The sequence below is a fragment of the Nelumbo lutea genome, chromosome 3 (assembly GCF_056320005.1).
Source record: "Nelumbo lutea isolate HS-2025 chromosome 3, American lotus-T2T, whole genome shotgun sequence".
NCBI lineage: Eukaryota > Viridiplantae > Streptophyta > Magnoliopsida > Proteales > Nelumbonaceae > Nelumbo > Nelumbo lutea.
The window spans coordinates 33,201,515-33,221,169 of NC_142686.1; the positions used below are offsets into that span (position 1 = coordinate 33,201,515).

A 19,655-nucleotide genomic window follows, 5' to 3' on the forward strand; every position below is an offset into this window, starting at 1 on the left:
ATGCCACTGGAGAGGAGAAATGGATGATTGAAGGGCCATCGACGTTCGTCCACCACCATCAAGATAATACAGTCCACCGGCTTCATGCCCTCCACCAATCTTCATCCCCGTTTTGAGATCCTGAAAAACACACATAGAAGGGTAAAATGTGATGGAGCACTTAAGGGACTTAGTCAGCTTACTAACAGACATAAGATTAAATGGAAACTTAGGTACATATAAAACAGATGATAAGGATACAGGGTCTAGGTCAACATTACCAACACCATAGATAGATGATGTGCAAAGGAAGCTGTGTTCTACTGCGACTTGGATTGAACAAACCTCTCATACTCATCCCGAGGAACACTCACCATCTCTTTGCCTGGGCCATCTGAGGGAGTAGAAGGCAACGGGTCAGCTGACCGGTTCTCCTGTCTAGAGCTGAAACTGGTGTCACTAGTCATGGCATGGTTGGCCCACGTCGAGGGAGGACCATGTAAGTCGTAGCAGTAGTTAATGGTATGTCCATCCAATCCACAATGAGTACACTTCCGTGGACCCAAGCCACGTTCTCTACCACGAGCTCCCCCTGAATCTCTGCCTCCAGTACGACCACCACCATGGGTATGTGTAGATCCACCACTACCACTTCTGCCAGGCTGGGCTCCTCGAGCCCCACTTCTGCCACCTCAACCTCTCGACACTGCAAATGCTGATTTGTCGGAGACATTAGAACCCATAGATCCAATGGAAGCCCTCCGAAGACGGTCAAACACCTCCTCTAAAGATGGAAGAGCAGATCCCCCTAGTATCTGAGCTCGTACTGGTTCATACTCTGACTTCAGCCCCACCAGAAACCGTGTCACATCAAGCTGCTCTCGCTGTTGCTGTTGAACTTTGACATCAGAAGTGAGAGGATGATAGACATTTAACTCATTACGGATATTCCTCACACTGGCATAGTACTCCTCAAGGCTCTGGCTTCCCTGTTGCAGATTGAAGTATTCCTGATATAGTTGATATACCCTAGTGGTATTATCCTGACCTGAATATAGTTTCTTAGCATGATCCCACACCTCTTTGGCTGTGTCAAGAAACATGAAGTTCACACTGATTTTTGGTTCCATACTGTTCCACAACCATGTAATGATCTGTGCATCTTTCTATTCCCACTCTTCATGCTCTTGAGAATTAGCAGGGGGTTTTTCCTCTCTTATATGCTTTACTTTCTTCTTTGCCTTCAGAAAAACCTCTATAGACTTGGCCCAAGGAACATAATTCTCTCCATTCAGTTTAATGAAGGTCATTTGGACATTCAGGTAGTCAATAGAGATCATGACACTAGGTTTACTATCACTGTTATCTGCCATTGCCGAACTCCTTATCACTGAATTCTGAGCACTGATTTCAACAGTAATAAATGATGAGAACTGCAACACCACAAACCGTACTCACCGAAATCTGCACACTGATTTTAGCAGTATTAAGTGCTGAAAACTGCAACACCACAACCCTTACTCACCGAAGTCTACACACTGATTTCAGCGATATCAAATGCTGAAAACCACACTTGTAACACCACAAACCCTAATCCACAGTTATAGGGAGTTTCACCATTAAGTAGACACTATTGCCCTTCGATTCACACACAAACCAGCATAAACCCTAGCATAAACCCTAGCATACTGCAATCTGAAAACTCATCATGCGAACTGTACTACACCTCTCATGTATTCCATAACAGATAATAAAAAACTTTACCTCATTGCCTGAAGGCCAACCACACGAAGGGCTGAGACACCATTGCACCACACGTACCAGCCCTAACTAGGGCTTAGAAACCACAGCAACCAATCACCAATGACACAATTGGAGGCATAGGAACCTCCTAGGGAAGAGGGCGATCACTCCTTTTCAGCCCTTTTCCCAGTCTCCAACTCACAGCTGAGAAACCCTAATTCGAATGCGCAAAAGACAGAATTTTAGCAAGTCTGATTTGTTGAACCTCACTCTGATACCATGTTAAAGTTTGACCTGCCCTAGAATTTTGTCTTGTTCGTTGATTGTAAAGTAAAGTAAAGTAGGAGAAGAAAGAAGAAGAGAGAAAGATGAGGAAAGAGAGAAAGGCTGGTTCGAATTAGAGAAAGATCATACTCTCTAGATTCGGCCAGACCTGTTATTATATTATTAACTAAATGGAAAAGACTTAAGTGCCCTTCTTTAAGTAAGAAGCACTTGAATTAACATAACGGTACACATCAACCTTCTCAACAAGTACAAAGACTGAAATACCCCTTCACTAACACCACTAACACATTGCAAGGGACATTTTGGTCGCAAGAAGACACTTGAAATGGTCTTAAAAGGTACTTTTGGCCAAGGTTACAAAAGGATGTGTTCTATTATGTTGATAGATGTCACAAGTGCCAAACATCTAAGGGGCAACATCAAAATACAGGTTTGTATCTTCCCTTACCCATACCAGAAGAACCGTGCACTGATATTACTGTGGATTTTGTGTTGGGGTTGCCAAGAACAACTAGGGGTAATGACTCTATTTTTGTTGTGGTTGATCGTTTCTCTAAAATGACCCACTTTATTAGTTGCCAAAAGACTTCTGATGCTTCTCATGTAGCTAACTTGTTTTTCAAAGAAGTTGTTCGGTTGCATGGATTGCCAAGATCTATCACATCAGATCGTGACACAAGATTCCTTAGCCACTTCTGGAGATCTTCATGGAAGCATATGGGTACTGCCCTATAGTATAGTAGTACATTTCACCCACAAACTGAAGTGGTTAATCGAAGCCTAGGCAACTTGTCGAGGTGCCTAGTTGGAGACTACTTAAAGCAATGGGATCTCATCCTACCCCAAGCTGAATTTGCCTTAAATGATTCAGTTAATAGATCTATAGGGAAGACTCCTATTGAGGTGGTGTACGGTCGGTCACCTAAAAGTGTTGTTGATCTAGCTCTTATAATAGGGTTGCGGCGAGTGAGCGATGATGCCAAAACTTTAGCTAAATCCATTCGAGAGATTCAAGAGAATGTATGACAGAAGCTGAAAGAAAGCAACCAAAGAGTTTCATGAGGGCAGTCTAGTCATGGTTTATTTTCAGCCTGAGAGGCTTCCTATTGGGACCTACCATAAGTTGAAGTAGAAAAAGATTGGTCCATGTCATGTGCTAAGACAGTTTGGTGACAATGCATATGAAATTGAGCTACCAACTGATTTGTCCATTTTACCCATTTTTAATATAGCAGATTGCTTTGATTACCATGGGGACCTAGAACCAGCAACAAAGGATGGGCGAGGACAAGCACAAAGGGCCAGAAGTTCTAATGAGTTTGAACAAGTAGAGGGTGTAGATGATGTCCGGGTCACCAACACTCGAAATGGGACCTATTTTAGGTTCTTGGTCAAGTGGAAAGGGAAACCATCAATTGAGAACTCTTGGATTAGTGAATAGGAGTTTGTGAAGCTAGATGGAAACGTGTGCAAGGCTGCTAAAATTGCTGCTCGCACGGGGTCAAACTCTTTTAAACCCAACAGGAATGATGAGGCAAGAAATAAAAAGAAAAAAAAGTGTGAATGTATTCTGTTTTGCATGTTTTTTGTAGTGGGATGCCAAATTATTGTCTTTGGGTAGCTTTGTTGACAGTTTGGTACCAGGGGTATTTTCGTCATTTATGTCAGATTTTTGGTCAGGGGCTGTTGGGTGCATTTCTGTTGGGTTTTGGTCTCTTGGGTCTTTTTGTAACAAAAGTTATCTTTTAGGGGTTCATTTGAAGTTAGTTTTGTTTCTAAGGGCTTATGTGTAAATATTTTAAGTAGCTTGTCCGGCAAGCCAGTGAGTCTTATAAAAGAGAAGGGGGTTGTTTCTGTAGGGGTCTTTTTGGTTCTTTCTCTCTTGTTTGAGCTGTAGCTCGACCCCAGCTAGAGTTTTCAAGTATTGGGGTCTTGGGTTTTGAGGAGTCGACCCATTTTGGCACCTTCCAATCCCTCCATCGCTGTGTGTCCATGCGGGAGGCCAGCTTGCTGCCATTGTTACTGTAGCGGAACTGTTCCAGGAGGAGTTTTACTTCAGGTTTAGGTCTGAAGCCGATAAAAATCCAACTTATTTTGCTATATACTTGAGGTACTACATGTAACTTGTCTTATTGTCCACATAAGTTGGGGGAGAGTGGGCTACATATGTAACAAGCTGGGACTTAATGATATATACTCACCAGCTTGAGGGGGAGTGTTAATGTCGACTATGTAGGGGTATTTTGGTCTTTATATTTATGTTTAAAGCTGCTGATGTGTAATGTTTTACTAGTGGTTGTGTCCCATACTTAAGTAGGGGCAAAGGAGTTGTTTTGTTTTTGAATAGAAACATATAAATTAAACCTGGCTGACTAGAGAGTAATTCTTCTGTCTTGTTCGAACCAGTATTCTTCTCTATTCTCTTCTCTTCTTCTACTTTTTCTAGTCTTTCTATTACTTCTCTAATCCTTATTCTAACAGAATTCAAGTGCAGATTAGATTATAATAGATTTTTACAAAAAAAAAATGATAATTGTTTTGATTTGTAAAAACAAAGATGCAGTGCCTTGTATTACAAAAAGTACATGGTATGTTTATGATGCATGTACAATCATGTAACTGTAATTTATATATAGAGTGGACAGTACATGGTATGTCTATGATGCATGTACAATCATGTAATGTACAATCTATGAGCCTGTAGACACCTTCGCTTTAGAAGGGCTCTTAGAGACTCTGAATTGGGCTCCATTTCTAATTTGCTCAAGATTCTGGATGAGGTAGTTATTGACCCCTCTAGAGTGGACAGTAGGATTTGGGCTCCTATTCCCTCGGCCCTTGATTTTCTTGCTCTTCTTTTTTCAAAGAATTAACCCATTCCCACTCGGCCCTTGATTTTCCTTTCCCAGTATTGGAAGTTTGGGGTAGACCAATTTCTCCCAGAGTAGGTGCTTTTTGCTGGGAAGCTATCCTAGGAAGGTGTAACACTTGTGATTTATTTCAAAAGAAAAGGCCAAATTGGTGTTTATCCTCGCACTGGTGCATCTTATGCAAGAAGAATGGTGAGAGCTGTTATCACTTATTACTTTCCTGTCCTTTTGTATCAGAAATCTGGTGTTGGTTTTTCTCTCTTTTTGGTTGCATGTGGCCCACCCCCTAAGTGTGCACAGCTTGTTTAATTCTACTTCAGTGAGGGGTTTGAAAAAGAGAGGTAAAATTTTGTGGAGATGTGTGAGAGCAGCTGTATTTTGGACAGTATGGGAGGAAAGGAATCAACAAACTTTCCATGAAAAAGAAAAGAGCAAGGAAACCATCATTGATTTAATCTGTGTTAGGGTGGTTCATTGGGTGAAGACTATGAAGCTCTTTGAAGGCAATTCAGTAGGAGATATCATCAGAAAGTGGAAAGAAGTAGCCTAGTCTTTTCGGTTGATTAATTCCCCTGTTCCAACTTGGACTCCTCCAACTTTGGGGTTCACTAAATTGAATTTTGACGGCAGTACCAAAGGAAACCAGGCCCTTCAGGTATAGGTGGAGTGTTCAGGGATGAATGTTGAATTATGGCCAAGTTTTCAGGCTTTATAGGTTGGGGGATTCTCTGAGAGCTGAAATTTTGGCAGTTTTGGAAGGGACAAAAAGAGCTCAACAGCTGAATATTAGAAAGTTGCTGGTGGAGGGCGACTCTAGGTAGGCTATTAACTGGCTGCAGAAGAAAGATGTTAGTTTGTCGAAGTTCTCGAATGAAAAAAAGAAAATTAACCAGCTCACTCAAAACATGCAATTTCAGTTTCAGTGGTCCCAAGAGGAGTGCCAATTCTTTGGCAGACTATTTGGCCGAGTGCGAAGAGCTAGTTTCTTTTGGGCTTTGCTGTAATTTGATGTTTGCTTTTAGGGGGGGTTAAGAAGAGATTTTACACCCCCCTCCTGTTGTATCTTCTTCCATCTCTTTTTCTTATTAAAATTTTCTGTTATTGATAAAAAAATATATATATAAGTCTCATAATGTTTTGCAGACAATACTATCAGAGAACCAATTTTGGTTTTATGTCAGGGAGATTAACCATGGAAAGTATCTTTGAAGATTGATAGAAAAATTTAGAGAGAAAAAGAGTGATCTCCATATGGTGTTCATTGCTCTAGAGAAAGCATACAATAGAGTTTCTAGAGGGATAATATGGTGGGTCTTGGAAAAAAGGTGTTCAAAATAGGTATATAAACCTAAATAAGGAATGTATGATGGTGCAACAACCAATGTTAGAACACCTGTGTGAGAAGCGTCAGATTTTACAGTAATCATGGACCTTCACCAAGGTTCAGCATTTAGCCCTTATTTATTTGCATTGGTCATGGATGAATTGACTAAACATATTCAGGAGGTCCCATGGTGCATGTTGTTTGCTGATGCCATTTCTTTAACCGATGAAACTAACGAAGAATTAAATCTAAAATTAAGCTTATGGACAAATGCCTTAGAAACAAGAGCTTTTAAAGTAGGCCTAAAACATATTCAGGAGGTTTGTATTCAATGGGTAAAAAGGGATGCTAATTCCTTTGCTGATACGTTGGCTAAACAAGGGGTGGGAAGAAGCCATCTGTTCTGAGCAGTTTTGTAAGTTTTTTCTTTCTTTCTTTCGGGAGAGATGAGAGTGTTTATCTCTCCCTGTTGTAAGTCTGATGCTTAATTTTCTTCCATATCATTGAATATGTTTCAGTTATTGATAAAAAAAGTAGGCCTAAAACATAATATCATCACCATCATCTAAGTCTTGTCCCAACTATGTGGCACGCAAATTTAATATCAATGGGAGTGCAAATCAGGGTGCACTTAGGTTGGACCAAGAGATGACTCAATGTGACATTTTTTGGTACCTTGGTTTAATAATTCATAACAAGGGAGAGATTGAGGAGGATGTCGCCCATAGAATTAGAACAGGATGGGCAAAATGGAGGGGTGCATAGAAGACCGTTCTAAGAAACAACATTTCCAGAAAACGAGTGTGGCAGAAAAGATAGGGTTAGAAAAAAAACCCTTCGTAGGAACTCAGGAGTAAGATGGTTTGGTTATAAAATGAGAGAAAGTGGACTAAGATGGTTTGATCATGTGCATAGAAGACCATCAATAGCACCCATAAGAGGAAGTGATTTGTTAAAAGTTGAAGGGGCTAGAAGGGTAAGGGGTAGATCAAAAAGGATATGGATAGAAGTAGTAAGAAATGATTTAAGCACCAATAATTTAACAGTGGATATGGCATTAAATGGAATGGAAGGATTCATGTAGCCAATCCCATATTGTTGGGATAAGGCTTGGATGATGATGACGACTTTGCTGATACTTATACTTAACATCAATATAATACTATGCCACATTGTCCATATTTATCTATTACAGTAAAATACAGTGACATTACAAAAAATGCTGAACTTCCATGATACAGGTTTCCCTACTTTCTCTTTCAAACCAAACACAGCCTTAAGTTTTGTAGAAAAGAATGATGTTTATTGCTGTTTACTCTTTTTTCGTTTGTTTGTTTATCAGTCATGGAATTTCCTTTATAGGCAGGTCTATTTTCTTATATGTTTATCATAGTTATAACTTCTGCCACCTTAGGAAGGGCAGTCTTGAAATTCTGCCTGTTAAATCTATATATGTATATATAAAGAAGAGGTTGGTTTTCCCCAGCCGACATGGGGAATGGGGGACCTGGGGGAGGACTTTGCATGTGCGGTTCCTCGGGTACATGTAGTGACCTCAAATGTGTGACTATTGGTCTGTCTGGTAAGCTCACATGTGCTTTGGAACTATTGGTGTCCATCCCATTTTCTTATGTTATAGTTATCACTGCTGCTGCCTTATAATTCTACCTATTCTTTCTTAAAGTATAAAAGAAATTGGGGACTCTATTGAGTTCAAATGTCTTTTCTCTTCAATCCCTCTTCCTCTCCTCTTCTTCACACTTTCTTCTCTTCTTTCTTCTACTGCAACCCTTCCCTCAGATAAGATTACTGAATTTGAGCATATTTTCGGATTCATGCAGTCTTAGTCCAGCCAACTACATGAGATAATCAAGTGCTGGAGTTCTTGAAGTTTTCTAGCCTGGTTTAGTGACTTTTGGAAAGATTACTTCTTATGCCCAAACATATCATTCAAGCAGTTCAGTCTTTTGTTATCTTTTTTGACAATCATAAAACTATATCTGGTGGTCTTATGAAAAAGTGGATTAGATGCTTAGACTGTCAAAATTGGTTTTTAATTCCTTTAGTAGAAAAGTGTAGAAGATCTGTTTTGATATAAAATCTGTGTAAGAAAGGGAAAAAGAAAGAGAAGGTCTGGCCGTCCCTTTCATTAGCTTATATACTCACAAATAAAAACTGAATACAAAGACAAGTTTGCCCTTAGTAAGTCGGCTACTTGTAAAATCTAAATAAACACTCTTAACTTAACATAAAGTAATGGGCCTTGGGCCCAATAACTCCTTAACTATGCTATGTAAATAAAAAACAAGTGATGTACTGAAGTCAGCCCAAAACTCAACACCTTTTAATGTTAGATATATATTTGAAGAAATCTGTATAAATGGTACATTTTGGCTTTTATTTGCACCACTTGCTTCCCTCATCTACTTGTATATTTGCTCTTTGTCTTGTTTGTCATAATAACTATTACAATTATTGCTTTGCAGGACAAGGAAAATAACAGCTTCATTATGAAGGATCAGAATATGAGTCAAAAAAGTTGTGATACACAGAATATTTCACTGCGTGATTTATTTGATCTGATACACAGAATATTTCACTCTGCCAGCAGTTGTTCAATCACAAAAGAGGAGCTTGTGCACAAAATAATCTTGAATAATTTTGATATTGTTGAAAGAAGTATGTACAGGTTTGATTGCGATTAAATAGGTGTTTTATTTATACTATAATATGGGTAATGGATGAACTTTGCTGGTTCTACTTTATAGGTGAAGTTGAAGAACAACTTGAGCTGTTGGAAAAGTTGGCTCCAGATTGGATTTGCAAGAAGTTGGTTCCTAGTGGGGATCTTCTCTACAGGTAAGTGATTCATTCTTTTATTTATGAAAAATTGTTTCTATAACCTAGCCATATGGATTACAAGTACAACAATTTTGTGGTTCCTTGTCAACTTGGACTATGCCAGCCTAAACCCAACCTGTCCTGGTTCAAAGTAGGGGCCCATACAGCCTGAGGTTTCACTGGACCAAATAGTCATGGCTCAACTTTAGCAGTAGAGTTAAAGCCTCATTTGGACTGTGGGGTTGGATGAATATTCCTGCATGTGAAAATTATGTACATACATAATTAGCAATATGTTCCACATACATGAATTGTCTTTGCATGGGTAAACAGAAGGAGCATAGTAACTTTTAAACGTTCAGAAGATTTTAGGCGTAGGAGATCGAGCAAAGTTTGTTTGGATAAGGATCGAAGGGGAATAGAAATGAGTTGGGAATGGGCGATCTTCAGATTTGATAGAGGCAAGGAGGTCTTTGTGAAGTCTGCAGAGGGACGTACTAATCGTGATGTTGTTCGAACCCTTGGTAATAGCAATGATGCTGCTGTTTGCTGTGTTTGAAATAGGGTTGAATCTGTGGAGGAATTTGAAGCTGTGACAGTAGAGGAGAACAGTGGTATGTCGTCTACAGTCTCTACTTCTATTGTGAAAGAAGTTTTGTTTAATGTTACTAGTGAGATCCACAAAGAAGATGAGACTGGGTTGAAGGAGAGGAGGACTCGAGAGGGGCTGTTGTTGCTGAAATAGGAGGAGATCGTAGTGTTGGTGATGTAGGAAGTGGAAACTTTGTTTTGAACCATTGTGTCCTGCCCGAAACCAAGGGCGCTGTTGTTGATCACTGGTTATTTGAGGAGGTGGTGATTGGAAGGATAGGTGTGGATTTGGGCAGGAGGGGGAGGCTAAGAAAGATTTAGATGTGGCTGAAATGGTGACATCCAAAAAATCTCATAGAGTTACTGGAATAAGATAGTCACATATTGTTCACGTCACCAGTTTAAATCTCACCTGCAATAATATGAATTAAAAGAAAAGAAATAGAAGAAAAGAAGGAGATTGAAGAGAGAGAAGTGATGGCGGAAGAAGATGGAAGAAAAGGAAGAATAAGAAAGTAGTGGGAAGGGTCTAGAGTAAGGTTCAATGTAGGGGAAGGGATGGGAGCCAAGGGAGGGCTGGAAGGTATAATGAGGTTTAACCAGGACTTAAGAATTTGATAAGATTCAATGTAGGTGAAGGGTCTGGAGTAAGGTTCTGGGAAGATGATTGGTGTGGAGTGGGGAAATTATGTGACAGCTGTCCATGACTTTACAAGTTGGCTGATCAATAGGTTTTGATTGTGTTGAAGATTAATTAGTTTTATGGTGTTTTTCTGAGTAGATGTTTTATGTTAGTTGTTAGATAGGAGGTGGAGACCACAATAGTTATGTGAGTCCAAATTTTATTATGTTTTTGTGTGTTATATATGCTATTTTATGTTTTGTTGCCCTATAACGGCATAGTTGTCTTTGTACTGGTCTATTATTTTAGTATAAATAATAAGTGAAGGGGGCGGCCAGATTATTTTTCTCTCTTCCAAACTTCTCTTCTTCTCCTTCTCTCTTCCTTCTCTCTTCAAGAAACTACTTTCTTTCATATTTTATAAATCAACAGATTCCTACTTGGTATCAGAGCATCGACTAGGGTTTCTTGAAGCATTCTCATGCAGTCTTAGATCAACCGACTGCATGAAGTAGTAAAGGGCTGATCGATCTGTTATAGATTGCCCAGTTCTTGGAGTTTTTGGGGGGATCTAGACATCAGGAAGGTGATCTACTGTTCGACATCAAAATCAGGAAGAACTGGAGTCCCAAAAAAGTTGGACTCTTTGTTTTTGATCTGATCTTGGGTGCCCAGGTATTGTTAGTTTTCTTTTGATTTTTTGAAGAAGGCGGTTTGGTTTCTAGAATTTTCTAGGCCTCCCGGAGTGATCGATTCACTTTTCTCTCTGTTGGGAGGCGTGGGGAGGAGAGAGATTTTCCTCCAGCTAGGGTTTTCTTCTTCTAGAAGGGTTGGTTTTTGTGTGTGATATTAAATTATTTTTTGAAGGTCTCCAATCTATTTTTTTTTTTACTGTTGAACTGTTTAAAGTAAAATGGAGAGTTGGAACATTGAGATGAAATCTATCGGTACTGTGGGACTGGGTGTGGGAGGTAGTAGTGATATTTTTGGGTCTGGGATCATTACTACAGTAAAACTTGATGGTACAAATTATTTGGAGTAGGCACAATCAGCTAAGATGACTATTGGTGCCTGTGGAAAATTAGGGTATCTCACTGGGGAGGAGAAGATACCTGATACAGATTCTTCCCAATGGGTGCAAGAGAATTACATGGTAATGTCCTGGCTGTGTAATTCTATTGTAAAAAATTTCCTATGGGCTAATACTGCTAAGGAGATTTGGGATGGAGTGACTGGAACCTACTCTCAGAAGCAAAATGAAGCCAGAGCCTATCAATTAAGAAATCAGGTGATAAGTATGAAACAGGGAGAAAAACTTCTTGTTGTGTATTTCTCCATGCTAAAAACCCTATGGCAGGAAATAGATCACTTAGAAACTGTGGTATGGGAAAGTGTAAATGATGCAGCAACTTATCACAGACTGGTAGAGAGGAATAGGGTTTTTGAGTTCTTGGCAGGGCTGAACCCTGAATTTGACATTGCTAGGCAGCATATTCTTTCTAGGGAGGGTGTGACACTCTCTCAAGCCTATGTTTTTGCCTATGGAGAGGAGAGTAGGAGGAATGTAATGCTGAGATAGCCTGGAATTGACCAGTCGGCTATGGTTGGTACAACAAAACCTAAGTCGAATGGAGACAGGGGGAGTAGTGAGAATAGAAGGGAAGATAAGAAGGACTTGGTGTGTGATTATTGCAAGAAGCCTAAGCATACCAGTGACACTTGTTGGAAGCTTCATCCAAATCTCATGCCTGCTCGGATAAGAAACAAGAAGGGGAATGCAAATGCAGCCACTACAGGAGACTCTCCAGCCCCTCTCTCCCAAACTGATTGGGAATCCATTGTAGTAGCAGTAGTGAGAACAGAATTGGAGAGGTTTGGACAGCTTATGAGTAAGAAAGATTCACCCAGCTCTAGCCTTCCAGATGGACAACAGAATGCAAGAGCCAACTACACCACTTTGCACATACAAGTAGTTCATATGCAACTACAAATCTTGCATCCACTTCAGGTATGGAGGGACCTCCCTGGATTATAGACTCAGGACCATCTGAGCTTATGACTAATGCCCCTACCTTTTTCAATTCCTATTAGTTGTGCTCTGGTAGAGACGAAGTCTCTACAGCAGATGGTTCACATGTGCCCATTGTTGGGAAGGGGATAGTTAGAGTGGCCAATGATATAACTTTGTCTTCTGCTTTACATGTCCCTAGACTTCATACCAACCTACAGTCTGTTAGTTCTTTGACAAAAAATTTGAATTGTTCAGTGACCTTTCTTCCTGGTAATTGTGTTTTGTAGGATCTGGAGTCAAAGAAGATGATTGGGAGTGGTCGTGAGGTGAATGGAGTCTACCTTCTGTGTTTTGTAGGATCTGTCAGTGTTGTGAGTCAGTACATGCATGCACCTCGGGTTCAGCACTGAGAAGCTATTGAGAGAGTACTTGCATATCTGAAAAAGCACCCTGGCAGAGGCATTCTCTTCTCAAATCATGAGAATTTGAAGCTGCAATCCTATACAAATGCAGACTGGTAGGATGCTTAGATGACATGAGGTCTACATCAGGAGTGTGTACCTTTGTAGGTGGAAACTTGATCTCCTGGAAGAGTAAGAAGCAAGCGGTTGTGGCAAGGTCAAGTGCAAAGGCTGAATATAGATCTCCTGGAAGAGTAAGAAGCAAGCGGTTGGGGTGAAAGCAGAGGAACCTATGATGTTATACTGTGACAATCAGGCTGCAATCAATATTGCCCACAATCCAATTCAGCATGATAGGACAAAACACATTGAAGTTGATAGATACTTTATAAGAGAAAGGGTAACAATCAGAGAAGTTTGTTTGCCTTATGTCTCTTCAGAGTTGCAGCTGGCTGATGTTCTCACTAAAGGGGTGGCAAAGAACAAGCTTGAACATGATCTATGCAAGTTGGGAATGTGTGACATTAAGTCCCAACTTGAGGGGGAGTGTTGAAGATTAATTAGTTTTATGATGTTTTTCTGAGTAGATGTTTTATGTTAGTTGTTAGATAGGAGGTGGGGACCACAGTAGTTATGTGAGTCCAAATTTTATTATGTTTTTGTGTGTTATATATGCTGTTTTATGTTTTGCCACCCTATAAGGGCATAGTTGTCTTTGTACTGTTCTATTATTTTAGTATAAATAATAAGTGAAGGGGGTGGCCAGATTATTGCTCTCTTTTCTTTTAAACTTCTCTTCTTCTCTTCTTCTCCTTCTCTCTTCCTTCTCTCTTCAAGAAACTACTTTCTTTCATATTTTTTAATTCAGCAGATTCCTACTAATTGGCCACTGCTATGAATTCAGAGGTCAACAGGTAGTTTGGAGCCCCCAAGTTTAGAAGGTCTCTGCTTGATCGAGAGGTGGAGTTTATACTGCTGTTGGACAAGTTAGAGAAAACAAAAATCTGTTCGACGAATGAGGATGGTCTGTGGTGGAAAGAATGCAGGAATAGAAAGTTTTCAGTGAACCTTTCTACTTGGCTCTCATCAAAGAAGACATGGCGAGTGATCAAGTAAGAGGGGTGTGGGGGAATCCAGTCCCTCCGAGAGTTTAAGCTTTTGCTTGGATGATTGCTTTGGATAGTATTCTCACATCAGAATACTTGAAGAGCAGAGGTTTCAGCATGTCTTGCTACTGTTACATGTGTAAGTTGGAGGAAGAATCTGCTTTCCACTTGTTCTTCTCTTGCAAATGGGCAAACCTTATGTGGAGATACTACTCTTTTCCTTTTGGAGTTCCCACATTCCATTCTTCCTCAGCAGCATAGATTTTCTCTTTTTGGCCAAGGTTTAGTGGTAGCAAGAAAGCCAAAATTGTATGGAGCTGCATTCCATTTGCAGTGTGCTGGACTCTGAGGTGTGAGAGGAACAGGAGACTCTTTGACGTTAAAGAAAAGAATCTTGAAGCTGTGGTAGCCTTAGTTGGAAAACTTGTCACAGGCTGGGTCCACTCTATTAAAGAATTTGAGTAAACAAGAAATTCAGACTTCACGGAGAATTTCTGGGATCTTCTTGAGATCCAAGCTTGTATTGCAAATCTTTTTAATTTGGACTGATGTACTAGTGTGTCGCCTTGACACCTGATCTGATTGTACTTTTTTTCTTTTTAACCAAATCTTTTTATCCTTACTCTTTAAAAAAAAAGTCTGTATTATGAAGTCAATATGACTTTTGATTGCCTTTTCCAAAAGAGAATTCTACAGCTTAATGCCCAAATGTTGAGCAAAATGAAAAATCCTTAGTAGTTGAGTTCGTTGGATTTCGTGAGTGTATGACTAGTTTAGTGCTTGAAGATTGCTGTACTTCTAGGAAATGAGATTTCATCTGGAACCATTTTAGTAATTTTTGTGAGGTCCTTTGATCTCTGACCATAGTTGTCAAGGTGCAAGGCAAAGCTAGGCTGCAATGCAGCATTTTGTTGCCTATGCAAATAGGCACCTGCCTAGGCGATCATTTGTTTATAAAATGTACTTATTGTGTTAGCTTGTTTTCCTATTATTTTTATGAGTTTGCTTCTTCTTGGTTAAAATAGCTACTAACAATCATCAAGAATTATCTAATATGAAGGAACTAAACACTAAAAGTAGAAATAAACCAACATTACGAAAGTCAAGGGGTTATTCCCTTCTGCTAATGTGAGATGAAGATGGAAATGGAAATAATGTCCATTTATGTGTATATAAATCAGAAAATGTAAATAAAATAAGCAAACTAACAAAATGATACAACCACTATTATTTTGAATGCAAGGATGGAGAAAGAGTGTTTTGTGTATGTTTGTGCATGCACATGTTAATTGCAGAGAAAAGGTGGAAAAAAGATAGGAAGAGCAGTGATGCAACCTCACCCAACAACCCAAAATATGCAACTTGAGAATGATGGATATGTGATAGGATGCTGAGAAGAGAGTAGCGGGCTGAGTTGCAGAACCTTGAAATAGAGTCTTTGGTATCTCACCTTAAAACTCTAATTCCAGATTGGAGTTTACACCAATTAGTTAGGGAAGCCACACCACTAATAAAGTGACCAAGGAACAAAATGCCTAAAGAAACTACTCAAATAGATTCTCCATCATTAGTTAGAGGAGCCTCCCCTAGCTAGGGAGTTGAGAAAGAACTGCCAAAGACTTCTGGCCACAGTACAGTTAATAAAAAAGGTGTCCAATAGATTCTCCATCATTATAACACATCAGGCAAATAGGAGAGATATAGCGATGTTTTGGAGGTTGTCACAGGTATTCAGCTTTGAGCAAGAGGCCTCCCAAACCATGAAGGAAACTCAGGGGATTGTGGGGAGCCAAATCTTTTTGCCCAGAAAAGGAGGGGGATGGGTTGGTGGTTAGATGCCTATTCAATTCATTCACTGCTGAAACAGATTAGTACATTCCTTTATATAGGCAAGCTTTCTTGCTAGGGAAGGAGACTAGCATTAAATCTAAATTACAATTACTATCCTCTATTTAATTCTCCTAAAAACTACGATGATGTTTGGTATCGATGGCGTTTCTCGTAGCAACAATGCCAGTTCAGCATCAAGTAGGCATTTAAGAGAACAATGCCCCATTTATTTTTTGGTTGAGCCATTTAACTGATAAACATTTATCTTGGGTTATGTGAGAGTTGTTTATCATAAAAGTGCCAAAAATGTCATTTTCAGATCTTTGGGTGGTTTTTTACTGTTTGACATATGCGGTGCCTAGTGGCGCTATGTTGTAAGAAAATGTTTAAAGGCGATTTTTTTTCTCATTTTTCAAGGCAACTTCGTACAGAACACTTGTCAGTTTTGTTTGAAAATGTTTAATTCTAGACCTGGCAATTGGGTTGTGTGGGTCGGGTTCGGGTTGGGTCATGACCCTACGGGGTGTTTTTGGGTCGGGTTGGGCTTTCAAATGCTGGACCCTAACCTTAAACATTCGAGTTAGGGTTGACCCATGGGTCAATTTGGGTCATCCCAAAAAATAACTGAAATTTAAAAAAAATAAAGAAAAACTACATAAAAAATGCCAAAATTAAAAGAATTAACCTTAAAATTCCAAATATAAAATAAAAAAACTTGAACATTTAACAATTTAAAGAGTAAAGACTAAATAGAAAAAATTAAAGAGTGGAAACTTCTAACAATGCATAAATAGTTCCAATTAGACTTGACAATCGGGTCAGCAGGTTGACCCATGACCAACCCGACCCGACCCAGTTTTCCGGGTCGGTTGGTCGGGTTGGGTAATTCTCACATTCAGGTAGCTAAATATGAGACCCTAACCCTGTTTTTTTCGGGTTGGGTTCACGGGTTGGGTCAACTTTTTGCCAGGTCTTTAATTCCCAATTCGTGCTCCAATTTAATGGATTGGCTAGCCATTGACTTGGATTTTGGGTATGCTATGGGCTAGAAACATACATGTGGATATAATTATTGGGTATGGATTAAAAACTTGGGTTTGGATATGGGTATGGATCTAAAATGGGCTTGGTCTTGGGCTTTGGTATGGTTTTTCTTTTCTTGCTGTTGTATACTTTCAGCCCATCAAATGCTTCAGTATCAAGCCGTTGTTTGTTCTGAAATTCTCATCATAGATAAAAAGATTAGAGATCAGTGATTACAAAGAGAAACATTAAAAAATAGCGGGGCAAAGTTCCCTTTCTACCAAAGATGGTTGTATAAACATATCATTCTAAAGCCTAGTGGTGACATATCACTCTTCCATTTCTGTGTTAGTGATGCCTTTTGTCTTCTTGCGTCAAACCCATTTTATATAAGCTCATTGAGTTGAAAACCAGTCATTTACAATTCCTCTTTACTATTCTTATTCATTTGTGAGAATGATAAGATGTAATCGTGCAATACCTAAAATTGGTAGACACCTTGTATTAAGGTACCAAGGTGAGGCACAAGGTGACCATGAAGAAAACACCCTAATTGGGTTGTAAGTCCTGCTATGTATTTTTCAGAAAATTGCTTAAAAGGTAAAATTGTGGGAAAGTCCATTAGGCATTTTGGGAAATTCCTTGGTGGCTTTCCCATAAGTTCCCATTTCTCGTTTATTTCCCAAGGAATAAAGCACAGCATAAAGGTTTCATTCTCTTTCTGCCTTGTTTTCTTATTGCTTCCTTCATATTCTTTATTCGGTAGGGTTTCAAAGTTAAGATGGGGGTGAAGAACTCTATTTCTACATTTAATAGAAGTAGATGGTCTGAAACAATTTTATTGAGTTGCCTGTTTTATTTTATTTCTATATTCTTTTTAGATGTCTTGAAGATAATGTTTTTATTTTATGGTGGCATTTACAGACTGAGAAAAATTCCAGATCTGGAGTCAGTTCGTGCAAGGCTTGCTGAGGCTTTGTGAACAGCTATTGGCATTTGAAAAGAAAAGGTGAAAAGTCGCCATGATGTTGTAATGTCTTTCTTTTGTTGGTTGCACTGGGAATCAGAACACACTCGACTCACAACGAGGCATACTGAGTTTAACTTGGATTTTAGGGTTTTACAACTCTGAATTGGTTCATGGAGAATTCTTGTAATCCCTACATATGCACAGGTTTCAACCTGTGACTTTGCTGCTTGTACTCTTTCACAAAAACTCTGGGTGTAAATTTCTTGGACCAACCATGGATCCCATGTTTGGAATTTCGATCAATGAACTCCAGTGAAAATTATGGTTTCATTTTATTTGTTAATTGTTTGCTTGGAAACAAACAATGGTTGCTTCAGTATTGCTGTTCATACAGGTATTAATATATTGTGTCCTATTTGTTTGGAAGGTTCAAAATAGAATCATGATCTGCTCTCAACCTTGCAGCACTTCCAGCCGTGCATTGGAAACATCTCCCCTGAATGACAACTGACAACATACTAAGTACAGGAGGTGTTCCCAATGTCTAACTGGAGACCAATAAGATAAGAAACATAAAAGTATTTCAGTATGCTTTGGATATGCATGAAAATGGTGGAAGATCTTGGTATGCATCGAAGCATTAAGAAACTCTTATAAATCCACAGAAAAATTATGTCATTTTAATGTTTTAATTACAATCAAATGAAGCCTAGGTCTATCCCACCGCCCATTGAAATTTGATTTTTTAAATTAAAACTAGACACAAGCTTGGGCTTGGATTTGGAAAAAAATCCAGTGTATGACCCAAAACCGATCAGGGTATGAAAAAAGAGTCCGGATTCAGTGGATCCTTCAGTTTATGGGGCGCGTGAACCCTCTAATAGGAGGCGTGTACGTGGCCCTCATTGGGTCTTGCTATTCCGTTAACGTGTCAACCCGGTTCAACCGGTTCGGTAAAAACAAAACCTGAGCCTTATCTTTCCCCCTCATTCGTTTGAACTCTCTCTTTCCCCATTTTCATTTTCACCTGAGCCCTAGCTCAAGAGCAAGGGGACCACTCTCACCAGTGGCGATTTCAATGAGTCTGGCGGTGTGGAGCCAACCGGTGACAAGAATCAATCAGCGGTAAGCATCCATTCTTCTCATTTTTCTTCCATTCCAATCTGATATTCTTCCTTTCTATAGATCACTGGTGGCAATTTCTTTGTATAACCGAGCTTTGACAGCGTGGAATCAACTAGTTGACAACTGTTAAGTCTAAACCGGCAATTGGGTTGGGGCCTCCACGCCGGTTTACCGCCGACTATCCAACATCACGAGCTCTGACCCAATTGCATCCTTGTTCGGATCAAGCAACAGTCATACACAATATAAATTCAACCTTCATGGGTGTGCTCAAGATATCTCTGTCTTCGTAGTAGAACGAGTTCAGCCTTCTAAAGACTCTCACCTATGCGTTTGTTAGTTGACCATACAAACGATAGGTCCTTGAGCGTGGTGGGTCGGAACCTGATCATGAATGAAGAGAGATGCCAATTGTCGGAGGCACAGGAGTTTTCTGGCTTGCACGTGGTTATTGCTTGGCAAATACACACTCCATGGCGGGATTTGATGTAGTAATCAGATATAATGCGATTCTGATACATTAATTAATGGAGTTCTTATTTTTGTATTCACATTTTATTTGTAATCAGACTTTCTATTATAAATAAATAAAGAAGAGTTTATTTTCATTACCCATGCAGTAGTTTAGATGGATTCTCTCTCTCTGGATCGGGAAACAACAATATAGTTCAGTTGCTTTTCCTGTGTAAGTTAAAATTTTGAAGTCTATGATCATGTCAACGTTTCCAACTGTGTTAAGATGTTCTTGCAATTTTAGTTCAAAGTTCCAACATGCAGATTGCACTCGGACAAGAGTAAAAGTCTTGTGAGTTGTGAAGACACCAGAATCAAATGACCCTCATCTTGGGAAGAACAAGGTCTGGTTTATGGATCTTCACATTGTCATATATTGATCAAAAGCTTGAAATGTTCAACCTGTCTAGCAAAACAA

At 39.5% G+C, this 19,655-nt stretch overlaps 1 protein-coding gene across 6 annotated transcripts in view; it reads left to right on the plus strand.

The window, feature by feature from the left end:
- LOC148864106 (CDT1-like protein a, chloroplastic) overlaps nucleotides 1-19,335 on the plus strand; it is a 63,434-nt gene extending 44,099 nt beyond the window's left edge. For 3 of the 6 annotated variants that reach the window (XM_088974482.1, XM_088974483.1, XM_088974484.1), the window contains 4 exons: nucleotides 8,691-8,883; nucleotides 8,973-9,063; nucleotides 17,396-17,447; nucleotides 17,554-19,335. In XM_088974482.1, the coding sequence (XP_088830608.1) occupies nucleotides 8,691-8,883; nucleotides 8,973-9,063; nucleotides 17,396-17,420 (309 nt within the window). In that variant the 3' untranslated portion in view covers nucleotides 17,421-17,447; nucleotides 17,554-19,335. The remainder of the gene's footprint in view (nucleotides 1-8,690; nucleotides 8,884-8,972; nucleotides 9,064-17,395; nucleotides 17,448-17,553) is intronic. The other 3 variants (XM_088974480.1, XM_088974479.1, XM_088974481.1) reach the window with 1 other exon arrangement.
- Nucleotides 19,336-19,655: the final 320 nt, after the last annotated feature.